General features: G+C 38.9%; 2 protein-coding genes across 5 annotated transcripts in view; one reads left to right on the top strand and one right to left on the bottom strand.

The window, feature by feature from the left end:
- The window catches only part of UGP2 (UDP-glucose pyrophosphorylase 2), a 40,423-nt gene that overhangs the window by 584 nt on the left and 17,233 nt on the right, over positions 1-22,606 (top strand). For 3 of the 4 annotated variants that reach the window (XM_073339527.1, XM_073339525.1, XM_073339526.1), the window contains 2 exons: positions 8,932-9,059; positions 10,611-10,718. In XM_073339527.1, coding sequence (XP_073195628.1) covers positions 8,946-9,059; positions 10,611-10,718 — 222 coding nt within the window. In that variant the 5' untranslated portion in view covers positions 8,932-8,945. Of the gene's footprint in view, positions 1-606; positions 1,081-8,931; positions 9,060-10,610; positions 10,719-22,606 lie in introns of those variants that run through there. The other variant, XM_073339524.1, reaches the window with a different exon arrangement.
- VPS54 (VPS54 subunit of GARP complex) overlaps positions 16,687-22,606 on the bottom strand; it is a 100,151-nt gene continuing 94,231 nt past the window's right edge. Inside the window, exon 25 of the transcript XR_012158323.1 lies at positions 16,687-19,401. The gene's annotated coding sequence lies outside the window, so the exon portion shown is untranslated. The remainder of the gene's footprint in view (positions 19,402-22,606) is intronic.

The following is a 22,606-nucleotide window of genomic DNA, read 5'->3' as shown; positions in this document are numbered from 1 at the left end:
ACAGCTGGGGGGGAGGGGCTGCGGCTACCCCCCCCCCCACCCCTTTCCTTCTCTTCTCTTCTCTTCCTAGCTGTGGGGACCCAGCCCTGCCTCTGTCTGCCCCCCCCCCAGGAAGCTGGCAGGAAGGGGGCCTGCCTGAGGAAGCCACCCCACTGTTCTCCCCCTGCAGCGAGGGGCTGTGGGGGGACAGCTGAGGAGGTGCATGGGCCAAGCCAAGTGTGATACGTGAGCCCCCGCCCTTTAGGGCAAAGGAAAGGCCGGGCCCAGCCGCCGCCCTCTCCGGTTTCACTGAAACTATGGGCTGGGAAGGAGCGACAGACCCATCAGCCACTAGCAGCCCCACACAGCAGCATAGCGGGGGTGTGGGGACAGGCGGGGAATCCGGCTAGTACATGGAAGGAGCCCTCTCGCTAACCTGGGGTGGGGTGGGGTGGGGTGGGGGGTTGGTTGAACGGGAAGGGGCGGGGCGGGTTCCTTGGTGGACTCAGGAGCAGCTGCTGCTGTTTGCTGGGGGTTTTCTGGGGAACCTGCTATTGGAAGGAGGCTGTAGTGAGTCCCCGGGGGGCGGGGGCGGGGGCAGTGCGAAAGCAACAGCCTGAGCCGGCGGCCGCCCCATTCCTGCTGCAGTCCTGCCCCCGGGGGGCGGGGTGCTGAAGCGGAGAGGCTTTTAGATCCGCCTCTCTCATTGATGAAATTTAAATTCTTGTGCGTTTACCTTTAAGCAGTTTTCCAAGACTAAGAGCCATATATTGCAGGGGACAAGTGTAGGAAGAAGCTGGGAGGAACCGAGCGGAGGAAAAATCCCCCCCCCCAGTTCCTTTATTAATTTTCTTTTTGAGTGTGTGGGCGGCTTCTCTGGTGGGAGTTTTCTTCCCCCAAGGGAGTGATTAAATACCTTTTTAAATTATTGATACTGTATAACTGGTTGACTAAACCAGACAGGGAAACGTCTTCTACACGAGGGGGCGACGGGGAAAATTGCCTCTCCTGGCGTTGATAGTGTAATTTTGGTAAATTCTCTATTTATAAAAGGAAAATATTAATTTTATTAAAGAACGGAAAAAATGTCACTTGCACAAGGTAAGTGGGTGTGTTTTTATTTTTCTGAGCAGCTTCAGCTCTGCATGTTGGCTGATTTATTTTTTCAATAGCTCCCTGTAGTCCTGGCAGCATAGTTGGTGGGGGCTTGGACGTGTCAGTTTGATCGGTTGTAGAGTTACCCTTTGCAAGATTTTGGTGGTTGCTAAATTTGACGATTGGAGCCGGCCAATATGTCCTGGCTGGGCTCGCTTATCTGTGTATGTTTCTTTTCCGTTTTACTGCAGCGACAGTCAAACCGAGTTGAGGCAGCTGCCGCTGTATCTGTAGGGAATAACAGACGAGATCTGAGCTCCACGGAGGAGTATCGCAATGCTCAAATGTCTCCCCTTCATTTATTTATTGAGCTTGTGTGTCTGTTCTCCCTTTTGGGAGGTTCGGGTAGGCTCTGGCCGTCTCCTCGCTCTGTGCGGATACGTGGTCTGTCAGTTTCAGATTCATTTATTGCGAAACAAGGCTAGATCAGGAGAGGTCACTTCAGGAGGCGAAATTACTTGGCATTGCTGTTGCATTTTTTCCTCCTTTGAACTGATTCTTAAGAAGATTTTTGAAAATAAAAACAGATCGCATGTCTGTGCTTTAAGTACATAGCAAATTCAGGCCTGTCAACAAAATAAGCCTCCTATAGTAAAGGTAATAGTGATAACCCTGTCTTCTGTATGTATGTATAAATGTGTTGTACAGAAGACTGAGTAAAAAAATTGGCTTTGAAAACAAGTCTTATTAACTCTGCATGTGTGCCTAGGCATTGCAGAACACTTACTATGTAAATGCATCTACTGTTTGCAGTCACCCTGTGACATCCCAGCAGAATGTGGTGAATTAAAGGGGGAAACCTAGTCATTTTCCTCAAGTCAGCAGTCTGAGAATTACTGTGATAAGCCACTTTTCACCATTAATAAACTGCAAAATGTATCTCTTTTTAAAAGGTTTCAGAGTAGCAGCGGTGTTAGTCTGTATTTGCAAAAAGAAAAGGAGTACTAGTGGCACCTTAGAGACTAACCAGTTTATTTGAGCATAAGCTTTCGTAAGCTACAGCTCACTAAAGCTTATGCTCAAATAAATTGATTAGTCTCTAAGATGCCACTCATACTTTTTTTTAAAAAGTGTGTTAAAATTACAATTGACGTTTCTCAGCCTACTGCTGGAAATGGCCATCTTGTAGAAAAGTGGTATCATTTATGAAACTGATAACTTTAGAAACCTCTCTAATTCTATAAACAGGTTTTAAAAACTATTTGCCTAGAATTTGACAATCTAAACAAATTCTTATTTAAAAAAATTTTTTTTCTGCTGTTTAAATCAATATTAAAACACTTGGAAATTTAGTCTGCGCTGCTAATGTCAAATTTTTTTTCACTATGATAATATCAGCACTAGGCTTAGAAATCTTTGTGTTTAAGCTTAAAATCTAAACTGGCTATATGTTAATAGCAAAACTGCTTCTTAGCTCGTGAACATAGAGTATTAGCCTGAGCAGAATGGCTTCATATATCTTATAATGCATGGAATGTTCGCTTACATCCTTAAAACACATGTTATTTTTAGCAATATAAAAAAGAAAATCAAAGACGATGGTTGTGAGGAGTGGGTGGATACGGAAGGCTTTTAAAAAAATGGAATGAACTAATACAAGGTTATTTTACTATATTAGAGAATGCACATTATTAAAATCTCATCCTGTGAGAGAGAGTGCCCTGAACTCCTGAGAGTGCTTTTGAGGTTTAGTTGTTCTTTACTTAATTCACATGGACAGCAGGGTGGAAAAAAAATCTGATTTCTTTTAATTTAAATTGGATTTTTTTGATAAAAGGTTTTTTCCTCAAAAAGCATATCTAAAGAAAGATACATTATAGCTCAAAGATATTTCATAATGGAATAGGGATTACAAATTCTAATTCTATAATATGAGACAATATATTCACGTAATGTTTAAGAAAAGTTTTGTAAATGAGTTCCAGTAGTTCATGGATTAGGGACCCAATCTTATGGGGTTCCAGGGGCTTCTGTATAGATTATTTAGGTTAATTTTTCTATCTACCCAATGAGACTCAGTGCTAAGTCTAGAAGATACCATCAGAGATGCTTAGTTTTGCAGTTCTCAAACTGTGGATTTGTGTCTCCAGAGATAACATGCTTGTTAAGAGCAAAAATGTTTTAAAATAAATATATAGAGGTGAGAAATAACAGACCTCAACCCTATTGTCCCTCTGCAAATTAGTGTACACAGAGTCAATCCCTTACCTCTCTAAAAGTGCAAAGTTTCAAAAAGTTTAATGAATAGAAGATTGTTGGGGGTGGAATAGATCTGGACAAGGAGAAGAAGTCTGGAGATAAATGTGAGAAGGGAGGGACAGGCAGTAGAAACAAAAGTGAAATTGAGCAGCATATTCCAGGAGTCTTGAGGTCTTTCGGAGTGTAGCCTTCATTGATTTGAGATCTACTATACCATTCTCTCACTAGAAGGGAAAACCAATAATAGCAGCAGGCTGTAAAAGAGACCCAGTTTGGGTCTTATCTATCTCATTTTTCTCTGAGTTGTGAAGAATATGTATTAAGCTTACAACAACCAACAAGAATGCACTTTTATGTAGAAATTCATGATTAAATCTAGTCTTCCTGACTAGTGATTTAAATCAAATCCACCCTGATGGACAGCCTTCACTGTGCATAATCTGAACAAGCAATCATCTAAATTCATAACACCAAACGGATTTAAAAGATTCTTAAAAGTAGATATTAGCCACAACAAGTTTCTTGAACCATGGTTTCCTCCTGGGACATTGTATGCCAAGTTCCAAGCCACTGTAAACATTCTCTTTTTTGGCTGAATTGTGAACCCTTAAAAAACTAAACAAACAGGCACTAGTGACAGGCTTTCCAATATAAAAAGTAGTTAGTGTTGAGATTGGACTGGAATTTTAGTCCAAACTATTTCCTAAATGAGTGTGTGTCTTTATTCTGATTTTTGGCAGGGTAATAAAACCTATTGTTTACTATTTTTGCCTAATTTATCACTAAGGTTTAGGCAAGTGTCAATGTCTAAACTACTTTTTTGGTCTGTAGCACATACAAGGTTTCCTGGCAGTTAAAATAACTGTCATTACATGCAATAGTTACATTTGGGGGTTGCTGAAAAGGATCACAAATGAAAACAACAAAGATTAAAAATATACTAGGAATTAGGGATAAATACGCCTTGAGTTGGGACTCTCCACCTTTCAACCACTTTACTAATTTACACGATAAAAGGCCACTCATGCATGCAGGAGGTATTTGGGGGTGAGCTTTTTGCTGTATCATAACTAAAGAATTTTAATAAAATAAGATCTCCGCCAGTTAACCTTCAAAACTTAGTTTTCTCTGAAACTCCAAACCCTTACTGTGACTTTCATATTGCGTCACTCATTTTCTACATTGACCACTCCTGTGAACAGTCATTCACTTTTTAATCTCACCCCAGTCTGACCTCAGACAACTGTTTAAACAGAGCATGCCCACTAAAGTATGAGGTAGCTGCAGATGACTTGGAAGACAAGAATACTTTTCCCTCTTGTGTTTATTTGTAATTGGGACATCTGACAATGTAGTCTTAATAGATTGCTTTTGCAATCATCAGGTGCTTTTGTGTGCAATCTCATTTTATGCAACTCATTTTATGGTTATTACCTTTAATTATAGTCCTGAAAATTTTTTATCTGTGGCTATTAACTATGTTTAGATAGGCAAGTAAAATTATTTTTCTCTGTCATTGTTATCAATATGGGGGAGCAGCCATGAGCCTGGGCTGGTAAATTTAACAATTGCTTGGGTTTAGTGTTGGATTAGATTAGCCCAAATGCCTGCAGGATTGAGGCATCGATAGGTGAGTAACTTGAATCACAGGAGTAACCCTGTGATGATCTACTTATATGTAGAGTTACTCTTGTATGTGTTTGCATGATTAGGGCTCTAGCTTTATAGAAGTTAAAGTTGGAAATGAACAGTTATATACCAAAGAAAATGGATTATTTATTTGTATTGCAGTAGCTCTTAGGAGCCCTAGTCATGGGCAAGGACTCCCTTGTGCTAGGTGCCGTACAAACACAGAACAAAAAGACAAGATCATGAAATATGGTAGCAATTAGCAACAGTAGGTCTCCCTCCTTCCTTCCCTCCCACCAGTTTTCTAGCATGAGCAGCAACATGAAACTGACAAGCAGTGTGTTTATTTCACTCTGCTTTGGGCAGTGGTGTTGCAGACACATGAATGTAATTCTCTTTGTGGGAAGGTCTTAGAGCAGGGGTTGGCAACCTTTCAGAAGTGGTGTGCTGAGTCTTCATTTATTCACTCTAATTTAAGGTTTCGCGTGCCAGTAATACATTAACATTTTTAGAAGGTCTCTTTCTATAAGTCTATAAGATATAACTAAACTATTATTGTATGTAAAGTAAATAAGGTTTTTAAAATGTTTAAGAAGCTTCATTTAAAATTAAATTAAAATGCAGAGCCCCCAGACCAGTGGGCAGGACCCGGGCAGTGTGAGTGCCACTGAAAATCAGCTTGCGTGCTGCCTTTGGCACGCGTGCCATAGGTTGCCTACCCCTGTCTTAGAAGCATAGGAAATTATGGCTTTCTCCTGCTCACGCTAAATCCTGTTAGGCTCTTAAACTTCCTTAGTAACAATGAGAGAAATCTTGTGGCTTGCAATTAAATACTTAAAGCAGTAGAACGTGAAGGTGTTCTTTTATTTTGTCATATTGTACATTTAAACAACATTCTTTTGATAATTCCATTATTTTTGATTAAATAACACAGGGTAATAAACTTTTACAGACCATTTGGCAGAAAATATAGGGTTATGGCATTTATTCAGCAAAGCATTTAAACACATATGTAGTCCAACATAAAGGCCAGTCTTCATCTGAATGAATAATTATATATGTTTCCCTTAAACACGTGCACTTATACATCTCTATGCACCAATTACCAAAAAAAAAAAAAAAAATCTTGTTGATGCTGCATTAAACATATATACATTGCTTTAAAAAGACCACGTATTGACAAATCTCAGCTTTCACTTATAGCTTAATGTTAATGGAATGGAGCTGAAATTCACACAACTATTTTTCTTATAACTCTGCACTCTTTAGGAATCCTTGCCATTTCACCTGTAATATCTTACCAGACTTGTTTAACTTCAGTTAAAGGGGGGAGGGATAGCTCAGTGGTTTGAGCATTGGCCTGCTAAACCCAGGGTTGTGAATTCAATCCTTGAGGGGGCCATTTAGGGATCTGGGGCAAAAATTGGGGATTGGCCCTGCTTTGAGCAAGGGGTTAGACTAGATGACCTCCTGAGGTCCCTTCCAACCCTGATATTCTATGATTCTAAGTTGGATTCAGTTTTGGACCTACATGTATTTGTCTTTTCAACAAACAACATACTATGGCCTTTTTTCTGTTTTGACAAGACTATTAATAAGCTAAATTTTAAAAATAACTTTTCCACTTCCATAACTTTTTTCTTTAAAAGTATAATAATTTTGGACTTTGTGTGCACTTAACCCCTTCTGCCTTCCACCCTCCATCCCAAAACACTACCACACATTAAAATTCTAATGTGGATAAGCCAAGTTGTGATTTTGGCACTTACTTGCTGCTTGAGTAAAGCCTGGGGTTTATCCTGACCAGCTAACATGCTAAAACTACAACTAGTGTCATCTATATTCAGATTTAAATGTTTCTTTTTTTTTAAAATAAATTGAGTGTAAGACGACAAGGCCTTCAAAGTCAGTGATTCTGGGTGCTTAGAGTTAGAATGAAGAAAGGCTGTGTAGTCAGGACTCTGCTAATCTCCGCATTTCATAGGTCGCACATGCACAAAGCAACAGCTTGACCTAACTTTTCAGCAAAAAAATTAATAGCCTAGTACTTTAGTGAGGTCTCATTCTGTAAGAGTAATTACATTTTAGTAATATATTACAAAACACTGATTAGAAGTATTATCACAAATTACAAAATTTGTTTTATTCCCTTATGTGCAAAGTCGTAATACTCAGTGACTTGCAATGGGTCTCCCATTCAATGTGAATTAACAAGGTTTTCTAACATAAGGATAAGGTTGGATAAGTTAACTTGCTTTTTTAAACGTAGTTAGTATTTCACAAGAACAGTACTCTGTTTTGGGAATTTGGTAATTGCATTGTTTTTTCTGATATGTGATATATGGGATCCTGATTTGTACAGATTGGGTCCTAAAGTTGTTGCTGAATTTGGAGACATATGTTACAACATGTATCAAAGACTACAAACACTTACAAAGTGTTTTGCATCTTGGGATGCTGCTTAAGCTTCTGTAAAGGAACCTGCTACATCAACTCAAACTGCGCATGAAAAAATAACACTTTCAGTTGTTTTTAAAAAAGTAATAAACTGGTAGACAATTATTTTATTGTAGGAATAAATACTAGAATTCCTTTTAAAAGAAGAGCTGCATGCACATTTGAAAATTATTAAAAAGGGGAAAATGTAGTTAATAGGTTCTAAAAGGCTATTTTATTCTTTTTCTATAAAATTAAATGTTTGTTTTTAGTGATTAGGAATTGTAGCAGGTGTCCTGGACTTACATTTCCCCCATGTTGCACCACAGTATGTGCATTGCAGCGCTCTTTTTTTCCTACCTGCAAGACAGTGCAGTCAGGAAAATGGCTACTGTGAGCTTCCAAGTTGTAATTACACAGTCACTGAATTCTGACACAGTTTAGAGTTGTATAAACAATTTCACTATTAAAATAAATGTGCCTCTTGCATTATTACAAAAATATTTCAGTGGAATATTTTATTTTAATGACTAGTCTATATAAACTTTTCTTTTAAGCACCGCTTCCTCTCTAAATAATCTTTGTAAATACAACTCACTTCATTTGAAGCAGCTTTTTCCTATTCCTCCTTAAACAACTGTTCAGGATGTTTCTAAATCCCAGTTATATTTGGCAATAGTTTTTCTCTCTGTTACAGAGAAGTGATTGCTTAAGGGAATCCGCAGAAATTAAATTAAACAGACTTTTCTGAGATTACACTCATGTCCAAGATGCTTACTTTGGTAACAGTGAAGGGGGGAAAAAAGTGGCAGTAACTATTTTCTGATTTACCCTTTGACTTACTATGGATCAATATTTGCAGACCTTATTGATCATTTATTTCTCTGTAAATATGAATAATCAGCTTTCAGCAGCAAAGTGCATGCTGAAGTGATAGGCAAACTATTTCTTTAGGTTGCTTAGTAACATATTACAGTATGAAAATGCTCATGATAAAGACAGGTTATGTAGACAGATATCTGGAACTGACTAACTGAAGACAGCCTGAAAGTTTACTGTCTAGATTACTACAACATATTTTTTATTTTTGGTCAGACAGGTTAGTCTTTATTAAATGCACACTGTGGAAAACAAACATGTATTGCTGAAGAGCATTATTATATTTTCTTTGCTATTCTAGTACAATGTCATGATGCAGTTGACTGAGTCCAAGTTTCTCTTCACAGAAATTTGTATCTAGATTGTGGGTCTTCCACAATTTTATTTCTTGAAATTATTCTTGCTTTTCTATGCCTTTTGTTCTCTTCCAAACTACTTGGTGTTTATACATAAGAGATTTTTGATGGGCCACTTGTATTTTTCTGGGTACACTAATACAGCAACAAAACAAGTCTGGATTATATGTTTGTTTGCTTGTTTTTTAAAGATGTCTACAGCATTGCTGCTTTTAGATGCATTAAACAAGTTGCTTGGAGTTTAGTGAGCGTATGATTTTTCCCACCCTTCAACTTCTTTCTTATCTTTTTAAAAAAGATTACAGAAAAGCAATGTCTCAAGCTGGCACATCCCAGTTTCAAGAAGTCATTCGACAAGAACTGGAATATTCAATGAAAGTGGAACTTGACAAAATACTTGCAACTGCACCTCAGAATGAGCTAGAGGTAAGGACTACAAAAGATATAACTCTGAAAATGCCTCTATATAACTTCTCTTGTTTAAATTCATTTGTAGAGAGAGAGACTGGCCAAAATACATAATAGCGAAGAGATGGTACAAAATAGGAAGACGGGGAAGAGAGAGGATTCTTAGTTTAAGGGTTGAATGTGGTGGACTAGTACTCAAGGTTTTTGGCCACCAAGCTAATGAATTATTGAATTGGTAGCTGGAAACGTTCACAAATAAAACCTGTTTCTCCACACCTTTTCCCCCTCTCCTGCTCCACAGTTTGAAAAAGCATGTCGTCAATGGATACAAAAATAAGACTATCCCTCTCTGTTAAATTTTTTTAAATCATACACTACATAAGCTAACCAATAGTCTAATTGCTAGTGGTTCCATACTGTACATAAAACTTAAATTTCAATTGAAAGAATATGAAGAATTTGAAAAAGTGAAGGTGTTCAAGTTGTAATATTTTCCCTCCCCAATCAAATTGAAACTGAAATTATAAAAATATGTAAATTTTTATAATAGTCCACATAAACATGTCCAAGAACATAAAATGTTCACTTAGTTTAGAGAATTTAATCACTTCTCATGGTGCTTGGAAAAGCACCTGAATTTACTCTGAATTTTTTAAAAACTGAGCCAATTTTAGAAGAGAACAGAAGTAGAGTAACAGTCAAGCTGTTGAAATGTGACAAAGTAGTCAACGTGAACACCTTTTTATTCAGCGATTGTTGATCGAAACTGAAAATTTTAGCAAGACACACACAAAGTTGACTGTTCTCTGAAATTTCTGAGGATGACTTTGTAGTCTTTCCCTCTCAAGTTTTTTTTTTTTTTTTTTTTTAAATGGATCTTTAGTGTAAGGACAATATGCTTGGTATATGACTGCAGTTTTGTACTCAGACTAATATAATTCCTACTTTTAGAATGTGCTGTGATTCTGTGTAATCTTGAAAAGAGTAGGGTTAGGCCTGGACCCTATGTGGAGGAGCAACTTCCAAGAAAACTTAGGTTATTGAAGGAAGTGATGCTGGTGACTCAGAGGGTTGCACTTGCCTCTGAGTTATTACTGAACTTTTCACCATTTCTGGTTATTAAAGATCCTACATGCTCAAAGGAATAGGAACATTATACCTTGAGGTCCTGGTCAAACTTAATTTAGGTAATTATGTATTTGCCAACATTTTCAAATAAGTGTCCTGATTTTTTTGGTGGGAGCTGTAGATACTCAGAACCATTAACTTAGTGAGATTTAGTACTTATTTAGGATCTGCACTATAGGCACTTAGGTTTGAAAACTTTGGCCATTTTTTCCCACCTAAATTCTCCCTGCAGTTTCAGGGATAAAGGTGTTCTGTGGTTCCTGTCCTAAGGTGTTACGCAGTGTTGCTCTGTTTCACCCCAAAGTTGGCTGCATTTAAATGTTGGATGAATGATTCTTATGAACAGATTGTACATCAGGTTTGTAAAATGCTTTTGTGATAAAATATGTAAACACAAAATACCATTATTTCTAAAACTCATCCACTCTCTCCCTCTTGTAGCACACTAAAAAAGACCTCGAAGGGTTTAAGAAGCTATTCCACAGATTCTTGCAAGAAAAGGGACCTTCTGTGGACTGGGGGAAGATTCAGAGACCTCCAGAAGACTCTGTAAGTTGCAATAAAATGACAACAGCCAATGGGATCTTAAAATTAGTAATCACTGCTTGCACTGAAATATATTGTCAAGAATACAAAGCAAATAATTGCTGTGTTTGTTTAAGGTAAAGTGGAATAAAAATTTAAATAAATCTTTATTGCAGAGAGAACTAAAACATGGCTCTATGTTGTACATATTCATGAACATCATGAATAAGGTCCTGCTTAACATATGTACATAAGTTCTCCCCTAGTATTATTCTGTTGACTTGTCCATTGCCTAAAGAAAATGGTAATAAATATAACTTTTTGTGTTTAATCTGATGCTTTGCAATGAAAGGTAATTTGTTATGTCGGGAGTATGTAGGGCATCTAGAGTCTCCATCCCACCCCTTCCCCAAATGAAAACATGTTGCAAATCCCAGATGAGATTGTCTCTGACCATCAGTTTTTACTAAATATTTTGAAAGAGATATATGGTAAGTGGCCTGGATTTTATAGCTCAAAACTTTTTCTGCTTTACAGTAGTTTAGTTTATATAAAATCAAAGAATTAGGAATACAGTTAATGTTGTTTAAAGAGTACAATTTCCCTGCAGTATTGTATAAAGTGGGGGAAAAAATTAACTTTTGAAGTGAGAGGGTGCAACAAAAAACAGTAGATTTTCTCCAGAAGTGTTTCTATAAAGGTAAGCATTGTTCACTGAACCAAACCCTGTTTTTAATCAATTCATCTGTGGCCCTAGGCTCTTTCTTGGCTGTTTACACATCTAACCTTTAGTTATAAATGCGAGAATTTTTGCTCTCCCAGAACAGTAACCTGGTCTATTAAAACTGAATTGCAGTCAGAAGATGTTAGTATCCTCATGAGTTGACTGGCATTGTTTGCCCCTATGCTATTTGTCAGCAGTGATTGAATTAAAGATTCACTTTGCAACTGAAAAGCAGGCTGTTCAGCTGCCTGCGAAATAGATGCTGAAGCTGCTGTCCAAAGTGGTGGTGAAAAATGACGACGTCTTGGGGCTTGTCTACGTCACGCAGCTTTTAGCGACAAGCCTGGTCGCTAAAAGTCAGCGTGTGTAAATGTTGTTTGTCGGCACTTCTGCCAACAAAATACTTCCAGCCCTGTGAGCGGCGTTAGCTTTGTCGGCCTGCCGACAAAGGCGCATTCACACTGCCACTTGCATCGGCAAAACTTTTGTCTTTTGGGGGGGAGGGGAGAGGCGGGTGTTAAGTACCCGTGAAAGACACAGGTTTTGTTGACAACTTTGCAGTGTAGGTATACCCTTTTAGTGAGTCTCAGGTCTGGTCTACACTAGGAAATTAGGTCAGTATAACGACGTTGCTCAGGGGTGTGAAAAATCCACCCACCTAAGGGATGCAGTTAAACGGACTTAACCCCGGTATAGACGGCACTAGATCAATGGGAGAATTCTCCTGTCAACTTAGTTACTGCCTCTCAGGGAGCTAGCGTACCTATGCCAATGGGAGAATGTCTCCCGTTGGCATAGGTAGTGTCTTCACTGAAGTGCTACAGCAGTGCAGCTGCGTTGCTACAGCATTTTAAGTGTAGACAAGCCCTACGTTTCTTCCAAATCTTAACTTGAAAATTTATTTTCATGATTTGAGGACTTCAGTAACTCAGCCAGAGGCTATGGGTCTATTACAGGTGTGGGTGGGTGAGGTTCTGTGGCCTGTAGTGTGGAGGGGGTCAGACTAGATGATCTCAATGGTCCCTTCTGGCCTTAAAGTCTAGGAGACTCTGTCCTACTTTGTGTGAAGTCTCTCTGGTGGGAGAAGAATGTACCTCCAGTATTGCCCCATGTACCAGATACCAGTACTGTAGAAAAATAGCTGTATACAGTGCAGAGGCCAGTACCAGTATGATTATTCTTCAGTTTGGGTCTGGTATGACTTCTGGAGGCAGTTATAAAATAAAATGTCAATTCAGCAATATCTTAGTCATTGCTGATTAATATTTAGCAGTTGGAGGGCTATGATATAAATTTCAGTGTCTGTTCTCAAAGCACAAATAGAAGGGTCATTTTAGCTTGTGGCTGAAAGAAGGGCTATGTTGGGGGAGGGAAATGAGTATCTCACGTGTCTTCTGCTTCGCTGGTTCTTCAGCTGGTGACTAAACATCCTTCAGCCATACAGCCTGTCTATGTGACCTATGATCACTTTTTTTTTTTTAAATTGTTTCATTCCATAGCTCTGCATCATCATGCCACTTAGATTATTCAGGTGCCTTGCTCAAAAACCATAGCTATTATCCCCTTACCTACCATGAACTCTGAATCAAACTACACTACTTACTTTATAAATACCATTGAGGTAAACAAACAATTTTTAGGGGGAAAAAATCCTCCTTCCCTGTTCCTACTACTACATAATTATTCTTAGTTAAATAAATTTGTCTCTGGTGTCATGGTATAATAGTTGTACCTTATTGCTCTAATAAACAGCTTTATTTTCTCCACCAGGTTTGTTTGGAGCTTGCATGAAGCTTATAGCTTCATTCCAATATTTTTTTCTTGCATATGAATGATACCCCTTGAAATTCATTTTCTATTTGTATCCAAGGAAAAAATCTTATAAAAATGGTGTGTATAAAAGTATCTTGCCTTAAGTTTGGTATTAAAGGCTCAAAACCCAATTGCTGTCACAACAAAGGAGAGCTCAAGCTTTTACAGCTTGTGACATATTGAATATCTAATCTGTCGTATGACAGTTACCTGCACCTACATTGTCAGTTAATATTCTAATAACTGCATATTAATAATGCGTGTAAAGCTGAACTCTAAGTTTGTCCAAAGCATGATTGCTGAGATCTGATATCTTTATGGCTGGAGTTCTTTCACTCATGGCTTTGTCCCTTAGGTAATGTGTACAAGTCCCAAATTAAAGTAGTAGTAATAGGAGGGTCTTAAAGTAATAACAAAAGAGGACAGTAAACAAAGGGAAGATAAGAGCTGTCATCACAAAATCAAGATATTGAGAACTAAATTAATTAAGGAACCAGAGGACATGGAGAGGCAATCAAATAATTTCTTATGTGCCAGTGCTAGGAGCCTGGGTAACAAACAAGAAGAATTGGAATTGCTGATCTGTGAGCAGAAATTTGATCTAGTTGTTGTTGTTGAAACCTGGTGGGATAGTTTCTGTGATTGGAATGTTAAAATCCATGGTAATCTATTTAGGAAGGATTGGATGGGCAAAAGGAGAGGGGGAGTGGCTCTCTGTCAAAGGTGGCATTATGAGTTTCCAAGTCCCTGATAACTCGGAAGAAAGTGATTCTTGAATGCTTATGGATCAGTGTCCTAAGCACAAGATGTGTTAGTGGAGGACAGACCACCAAATCACAATAAAGAAAGGGTGATTGGCTCCTTACTCACCTATTTACAATGTGAAGGGAAAAAAAGCTACATGATTATGGGGGACTTCAATATGAGTGATCTATGCTGGATGTCTCATGTTGCTGGTACTAAAACATCCTTGAAATTTCTAAATATTATAGATGATAGTTTCCTAACTCAAAAAGTATTGTATCCAACACAGAGGAATTCTACATTGCACCTTATCTTGACCGAGAAAGAGGAACTGAACACAGAACTAAAAATTTATAGTAGGTACAAGTGGTTGTGACCTGATCATATTTTTAATGTGCAAACAGAATGAAGTGCAGACCAGTTATACGTACTTTGTGCTTTAATATGGCCAATTTCACAAAGCTGGAAACAACTATGAGCTAAATCAGCTAAGAGGAAGAATTTAAATCCGATAAATATGAATAACTGGAAATTGTTTAAGAACACTTTACTAGATGCCAAAAAAACACAATCAAGGAAGACAGCCATATTGGTTAAAACATCAATGTGGCTTAGAGTGCAAATGAAGGCCGCTATAAAAACAAACAAATGGAAGAAAGGGGAAGTAGTGAGTAATGAATATAAATCAGAAGCTGAGAATTGATAAGGGAAGCAAAGGGACATGAGAAATCTATGGCCAGCAGAGTTAAGGACAACAGAGTTTAAGTGTATAAGGAACAAAAAGAATCTCAACTATGGTATTGGTTTATTACTAGATAGAAATGGTAGAATTATCAATAATAGAGGAGAAAAGCAAAGTGTTCAGTACATTTCTGTTCTCTGTTTGGAGAGAGGGAACAACTGTCTCCATTCCACAAGTAATTTAGGAAGATGTTAAACAGCAGCTACTAAAGTTGGACATTTTTAAATCTGCAGGTCTGGAAAACTTGTATCCAAGAGTTTTCAAAGAGCTGATTCAGGAGCTCACTAGACAGTTAATTTTTTTTTTTCCAATAAGTCACCAGGAAGTTCCTGAAGACTGAAAGACAGTGAATGTTGTGCCAATATATAAAGAGGATATATGGGACAACTGGGTAGTTAGAGAACTGTCAATCTGATATCAATCCTGAGCAAGATAATGGAGTGGCTGATATGGGACTTGAATAATAAAGAATTAAAGGAGGGTAATATAATTAATGCCAATCAACATGGGTTTATAGAAAATAGATCTTGTTGAACTAACTTGATTTTTTTATAAGATTACAAGTTTTGTTGATAAAGGTAATAATGTTGATCTAACAGACTTAGACTTCTGTAAGGCATTTTAGTTGGTACCACATGACATTGATTAAAAAACTAGAATGATATAAAATTAACATGGCACACATTAAATGGATTAAAAACTGGCTAACTGTTAGGTCTCTAAACATAATTGTGAATGGAGTACCACCACTGAACAGGTGTGTTTCTAGTGGGGTCCTGCAGGTATCAGTTCTTTGCCCTATGTTGTTTAATATTTTTATCAATGACCTGGAAGAAAACATAAAATTATTACTGATAAAGTTTGGAGATCACACACAAATTGGGGGAAGCGGTAAATAATGAAGAGGACAGATCACTGATACAGAGAGATCTGGATGCAAACAAACAATATAAGTTTTAATATGGCTAAATGTATACATCTAGGAACACAGAATGTAGGCCATACTTACAGGATGGGAGAAACAGTGATTCTGAAAAAGATTTGGGGGTCCTGGTGGATAACAGCTGAAGATGAGCTCCCAGTGCAATGCTGTGGCCAAAAGTGCAAATGCAATCCTTGGATACATAAACAGGGAATCTTGGGTAGGAGTAGAGAGTTTATTTTACCTCTGTATTTGGCACAGGTGCAACTGCTGCTGGAATACTGTGTCCAGTTCTGGTGTCCACGGTTCAAGAAAAACGTTGATAAAGTGGAGAGGGTTCAGAGAAGACCCATGAGAATGATCAAAGGATTAGAAAATCTACCATATAGTGATTCAATCTATTTAGTTTAACAATGAGACGGTTAAGGGGTGATTTGAATACAGTCTATAAATAACTATACGGGGAACAAATATCAAGAATGGACTCTTCAGTCTCGCAGAGAAAGGTATACTGTGATCCAGTATCAGGAAGCTGAATTCAGAAGACTGGAAATAAGGCCTACATTTTTAAATGAGGGTAAATCAATCATTGTAACAACTTACCCAGCGTTATGGTGGATTCTCTGTCCCTGACCATTTTAAAATTAGGATTGGATGTTTTCCTAAAAGATCTGCCCTAGGAATTATCTTGGGGTTGTTCTATGACCTCCTGTAGAATGCAGGCTGGACTAGATCATCATAATAGTTCCTTCTGGCCTTGGAATCTATAAAAACTTGGAGTCATCCAGTGCTAATGTTAAGTGCTAACAATGCTATGTGATAGCTGCGATCCTTGGGATAAAATGGATCACAGAGCTCTCTTGTGTTGATATGTGATGGGCTAAGTGGAATCTAAATCTCTCAGCATGTTCAAAAAGATAGAGGAAATAAATTCAGTACCCTGACTTTCTAAATTAGAGTTCTACTGTCCAAGGCTGTGACCTATTTTCTGTTTGCCGACCCTCTTGGTACACTTCAGTGTTTAACCCATTACTTTTTTCTAAAGCACTTTCAGATACACAGAGAATGAAAGCTGCTCATATAAAACGCATTTCTACTGATGTCCAATATCACTTCTATAGTGATGTTCTGTGCTGGTGAGCATGACTAGGGCATTTGTTAGATAAATATTGATAATTCTGTTCTTATAGAAGTTGATCTAAGCAGTGGAACATAAGGTAACTCATAAGCAGGAATGAAGAATTATAATTTTAGAAAGGCCTCAGAATACAGACTTGAACACTGAGTTCTTCATGAGTAATGTTTACTTGTGGAGAAAGGGGGAAATCTTTGTGTCTTTAGCACTGTTATTATGCTCTCCTCAGCTTTTTCATTGATCTCCTTTCTTCCAGAAATAAGAGTCTTGCCATAGCTAAGATTGTGACTAACTTTCTGTTATGTCCAACTCGTATTTTAACACACAAACCCCACATTTTGCCAGAGCTGCTCATGTAGAGGCTGTCTTTTTGGGAAGTTTGTTGGAAATCTGACAAAGCATTAGTTACGATAGTTTCTGATTTTTCAAACTATCAGTTTCTTGAAAATTCCTGACTTTTGACTTGGGAATGTTATATCTCAAACACTGTGACCTCAAAACTTCAAATACAGTTTATCATAGTGTCCCTAATGAGAACTGGTGCCTTTGATTATTGTTGAATCAATTTAGTATGTGGTCTTTTTTTAAACATATGAGAACTCTGGCATTTATAATCTTGACCCATATTTGATGGAGTTCAAGCTGTGCAGAGCTGGAAAACTTGAGTGCATGAGTTTTTAAATGACTTAAAAGCCTGTAAACAATTCAAATGTCATATGCCTTTGTGGTGGTTTAATTTTTCCTGCTACTTGGATGGGTTTTGAAATTTCCAAAAGGAGTAGAGCCATGACAGCAAGGAAGCTCACCAGCTCTGTAAAAATGACATTTCAATGAGAGCTTCAGCTTAATAGCATAGCTGAGCTAACAGGAGCAGAACTTCTAATTGAGCTTCCATGTGCTATCTAGCCCGGGGAACTCATTTGTTGCCCAGGAGTTTGGGTTGCATTGGTGGGTATTCAGTTCCCTCTGCCAGCGTGTCTGGAATGTTCCAAAACAGTACATTTTATAAAAAATATACGAAAGCAATATTAAACTTGTTTATAAATCAAACAGGATGATGATAGCTTTATAATAAACTCCCAGGGATGAGGAGGCATTAAAAATATGGAGGCCAGGGATGAAACAAACACCAATTTTGGGAAAAATTAACACCCTAGGGGCCATAACAGTAAAGGTCACCAATTTTAGATGAAATGAATAAAAGTGTTTTTTCTTAGAGTTCCGTCAGAAGGCTCCAGTGTTACAGCTAGGACCTATTCCTATTTGGAGCCTTAAGGAAGAAGAGAATCAACTTAACATTAGTCTGGCCCTTTTTAGAAAGCCAAAGTAAAGAACCTGGGAGGGAGGGAAGAGAGGGATGTAACTTAATCCTACTTGAGTAAGCCTGGCACGTCATTCTGCATAAATTGCAAATGATCGAAAAGTCTGATGGAAAATCTACTGGGAGGGAATTGCGGTAATGGAGTCCCGAGGTGTTATGTTGATATGGTGAGGTCACCTGGGGCGTGAGGGGAGCAGCCTGCATGATTCAGGCATGGGAGGGGCTTGTGTAATACATGGATTTTGATATTGTCACGCCCTTATCAAAAAAATTCTTAAACTTGCCTGCTACGTGGATTCATCTCAGTAAATTGAGTTATGAAGGAAAAAAAACAATGTCAACACCTCCTACCCACAAGCAAGTAGTCTTATGTTTCCCAGGGTTGAGGACAAGATAGTCTATTGTATCCATCTTGTGCTATTACTCAAGCAGTCCTCTAGAGTTGAATCATTAACACATTATTATACCCTATTTTTTTTTTAAATCTCAATGTCTTGTGTACATATTGATCAATATGGGTGCTGTGTTCCTCTCCACTCTGCCTGTGATGCCAGTCTGTGCTCCCTTTGTCTCCCACAAATCTTTATGCCTTCATCCACATTGCCCCTGACACCTGGAACAAACTTGTGAATGAGGTGAGGCTTGGAGTTTGACTAATAGATTTTACATTACTCCTAAAAAAATGCACATTAGCATTGCCTACAAAAAATAAATGTAGCTTAAATGTGCCCCAACTCTTGCATTGCCAAGAAGTATGTCTAAAATGAGTAACACTAATCTTATTTCTGTAAATCATGTCCTTCCTTGTCCCTTCTGTTTCTCAATATGTCTGTCTTCACTTATCTGTCATATCCAATGTTTATAATGTAAGCTCCTTAGAGCAGGAATTGATTTCCTGTGCATTTCAGTGAAGCACTTAGCATGCTCATGGGTGGGTAATAAGACAGTTCTTTTGGGTGCTGTGTATAAGAGTTGAGTGAAATGATCTAAAGGATGCAGCATTTTTGACAAGTCATTGAGGTAAGAATTGCAGAAAGCAGATGTCTGCTTGCTGCCTTTCCTAAACACACATTCAGAATCAGGTAGCTGTCCTCTCATTCTTTCCACTTTCCTATATAAATGCCCTCTTATGCTGTATAAGTCACTCATGCTTTTTTGACAAATCCATACTTCCAACCTTCAGGCTTTCCTCCCATTTGTAGTTCATTCAGATACATCTTGCATGCGGTGAAGTTACTGTATCCTGAGTCCTGCATCTTGTATGTATTCTGTGTGCTTCCTCTTGAAAATATAGCAGAATAGATGAACTGTAGATAGAATAAATTTGCTATGAACAGATGGTATTCCTGAACGGATGTGCATTTGAAATAGCACAGAGGGACTGCCATCAGGATAAAGATCTCATTCTGTCCATGGTTTGGCATGTTAATGTTTTCAAAACCTGCTCATAACAAAGACCCTTGCCAGGATCTTACTTATGCCACCTGGCTCCCAAATAACATTGCTAAAGGATTTCCCTGCACATACGCTCTTTTATATAAGCTCCAAACATATTGGTGGTGTTTCTCTAGCTTTGGTCATTATCTGCTCAACAGAAGAGACCTTCCCCATGCCATGCAACTGCTTTCTGGCCAATCCTTGTGGTTTGCTCCCAAATGTGGGGCATTCTGGTGCTGAGCTTTGATAGCTGTAGCCAGCTTATCTTTTCTGCAAAATTGATTGGAACCTCTGTTAGTTTCAAATTGTGCAGTTTCCAAATCACCCTCTGGCAAGGGGAGGGATGGCATTCTCCCATGCAGGGGGATAGCATTAAAAAGACAATGCAGAGCACTCAGGTGTCATTGAAGCACATGCATGGCTTTTTTTTTGTCTGTGTGGAGCTAATACCACAGACTGTACTGAGGCCCTGTCTTCAGCTGGCCTTGAACCCTTTTCTCTGGAGGAGGTGGAGATTTTTATAAGGGATAATGCTAATATGCTAGTCATTGTTGTATACTGGGTGATTCCCATGGCTTTTAAGGGGATGGCAATCTCTGGACTTTGCCACTCCCTGTGGAATGAGTTCTGGGGAAGGGGAACAATGTGTTTCAGTTAATTCCCCCCACATCTTCTGTGTCCTTATAACTTTTGGCTGGTAATTTGTCCCCTTATGGGAGACTCTAGCTTTGAGGAGTGTGCTGGGGAGAAGAGTGTCTGGTTTCTCAAGTAACCAGTTATACTGGAAAGTCTGCAAGGGGAAAAAAGATGTAAGGGATTTTTAATTGTGCTGATATATTGTGTGAAACTTGTCTTATGCCAGGCTTGTATGCATTTTGTTTCAAACCTACTATGAAGCATCTAATACTGGTCACTGTTATAGTACTGGAGTAGATGAACTACTGGCCTGATACAGTATGATAATGCCGAAGGTCAAATGTTGTTTCTGAAAGCTTGTTTGCTTGACTTGTGAAAACTGTGTATTTCCAATATTTTAGAGTTCATGGACTTGTTTATGACATTTTCCTCCCAACAAATGGATCACTTGTAGTTATTCTTTTGTTTGACCAGGATGGCTAGATGGCAGTTTTCTTTGAAGTTCATTCTAAAGAAGGGGTGGGCAAAATATGGCCCGTGGGGGCAGTGTTTGTGGGTGTGGGCAGTGCATGGAGACCCGCTGTCCCCCCCAAGGGGCATGTAGAGATGTGCCAGCAGCAGCCGGCCGCAACCGCTTCTGGGAGCGGCATGGGGCCACGGAATGCAGGCAGCCAGCCTGAGCCGTGCTGCTCGCCAGGAGCCACCTGTGGTAAGTGCCTCCTGGCCAGAGCCTGCACCTCACACCGCACCCCAAATCCCTGTGCCAGGTCAGAACCCCCTCCTACACTCAAACTTATTCCCAGACCCTGCACCTCAATCCCCTGCCCCAGCCCGGAGCCCCTTCCTGCACCAAACTTCCTCCCAGAGCCCATACCCATCTCCCTCTCCTGCACCCCAACACTCTGCACCAGCCTGGAGCTCCTTCCTGCACCCAAACTCCCTCCCAGACCCTGCACCCCCTCCATTAATATTGTAGAAATGTGCGGCCCATGATAACTTACCAAAATTCATGGAGTGGCCCTCCTATGAAAATTATTGCCCACCCCTGTTCTAAAGCATCCAAATTCTCTTTTCCTTTGAAGTGTAACTGCAGTAACTGAGTAATCATGCTTGGCATTCAAACTCTCTCCTTTAACTTGACCCAAAGCCATGGGCTTGATGCAGGAGTTACTGGGTAAAATTCCATGGCTCTCAAAATCTACAAAAATTCTCCTCCTGCTTGACTCAAATAGCATTGCCACCAAGAATGCCTTACTCTCTTTTGCTGGATTATGTGGAGCAGTGTGTGGTATGTCTATTTAAATATAAACATAAAATAATGCAACATGACTATATATAACTTTCTTTCCCCATCATTCATTCCTTGAGTGGTGCTAGTTTAAAATGCTGTCTTTTACCATGTACTTTACAGTGAGCTGGCTGTAGCTCTTTTTTAAATTACGTTTAAAAAAAAAAGTGAACTTGGACTTCTAATATCAATCTCTTAATTCTCTGCACCTCTCTTCCTGGAATAAATGAGCTTCTCTTCCTAGGTTATAAATAAAACAACTGTATGGAACTTGAAAGCCTCCTCTGTCATAATTTTCGTTGAATAACCCTAGGTATTGGCAGTTACATTCCTGTTGAAGAAGAACTGTACTGTTACTCTGCAACATAAAGTACTTGTACAGGCAATATGAAAAGGCCCTTTTTATTTTTACAGTTTGTTCTTGGAGCTGTCTCTTTCATGGAGACTTGATATTGATGTTACACTAGGTTGGCTGAGGCACGTTCTAGTGACCATTTACTTGATTTGTACTCCCCCAGCCCTCTGTGTTGGTGCTAATAGTTGAGTTGGATTGGAACTCAGACTAAATTCCAGATTACCAACATTTGAATCTTTGCTGTAATCTCTGAATCACATGGTGACAGTCTAGGATTGTGGGTGTTTAAAATGAGTTTGCCCCACACCTATGGGAGAAGAATAATTTAGGAACCTGAATTTCTCAGAGTTCTCCAAAATCTCACTGGGTGAGCAGGGGTGGTTTCTGAAGACCCCACTTATGTAAAAGTCCCCAATTTCTCCCTCCGTGGCATATACCTCCTTTAGAAGCCAAGCTGCAATAGGCTGAAGGTTATCTGTATTTTCCCATCCACCTCCACTGCCATTTCTGGGGAGGGAAAGGGGAAGTAAGGGTAGAAGTCCTAGAGGGGAATTAGTGCTGTTTTGAGCCTGCTTCCACTCCCTTTGCCATGCTTAAGGGGAGGGAAACATCAGGGCTAATGTATGGGATTGTATTTGATACTATGGAAATTGAATCTCAGATTACATAATAGTATCCTTAAAACCATTAGGGGATAGTGCACACACATTCTTTTTAGAAAGCTTACCTATCGCTTTCCTTGCATGTTTACCCCATTTTCCACCTACTGACTTGATGTAGGAACAGATATTTCCTC

Source organism: Lepidochelys kempii, chromosome 3 (genome assembly GCF_965140265.1).
Source record: "Lepidochelys kempii isolate rLepKem1 chromosome 3, rLepKem1.hap2, whole genome shotgun sequence".
NCBI classification, from domain to species: Eukaryota; Metazoa; Chordata; order Testudines; family Cheloniidae; genus Lepidochelys; species Lepidochelys kempii.
The sequence above is the reverse complement of the archived record's forward strand: the minus strand, read 5'-3'. Positions and strand labels throughout refer to the sequence as shown.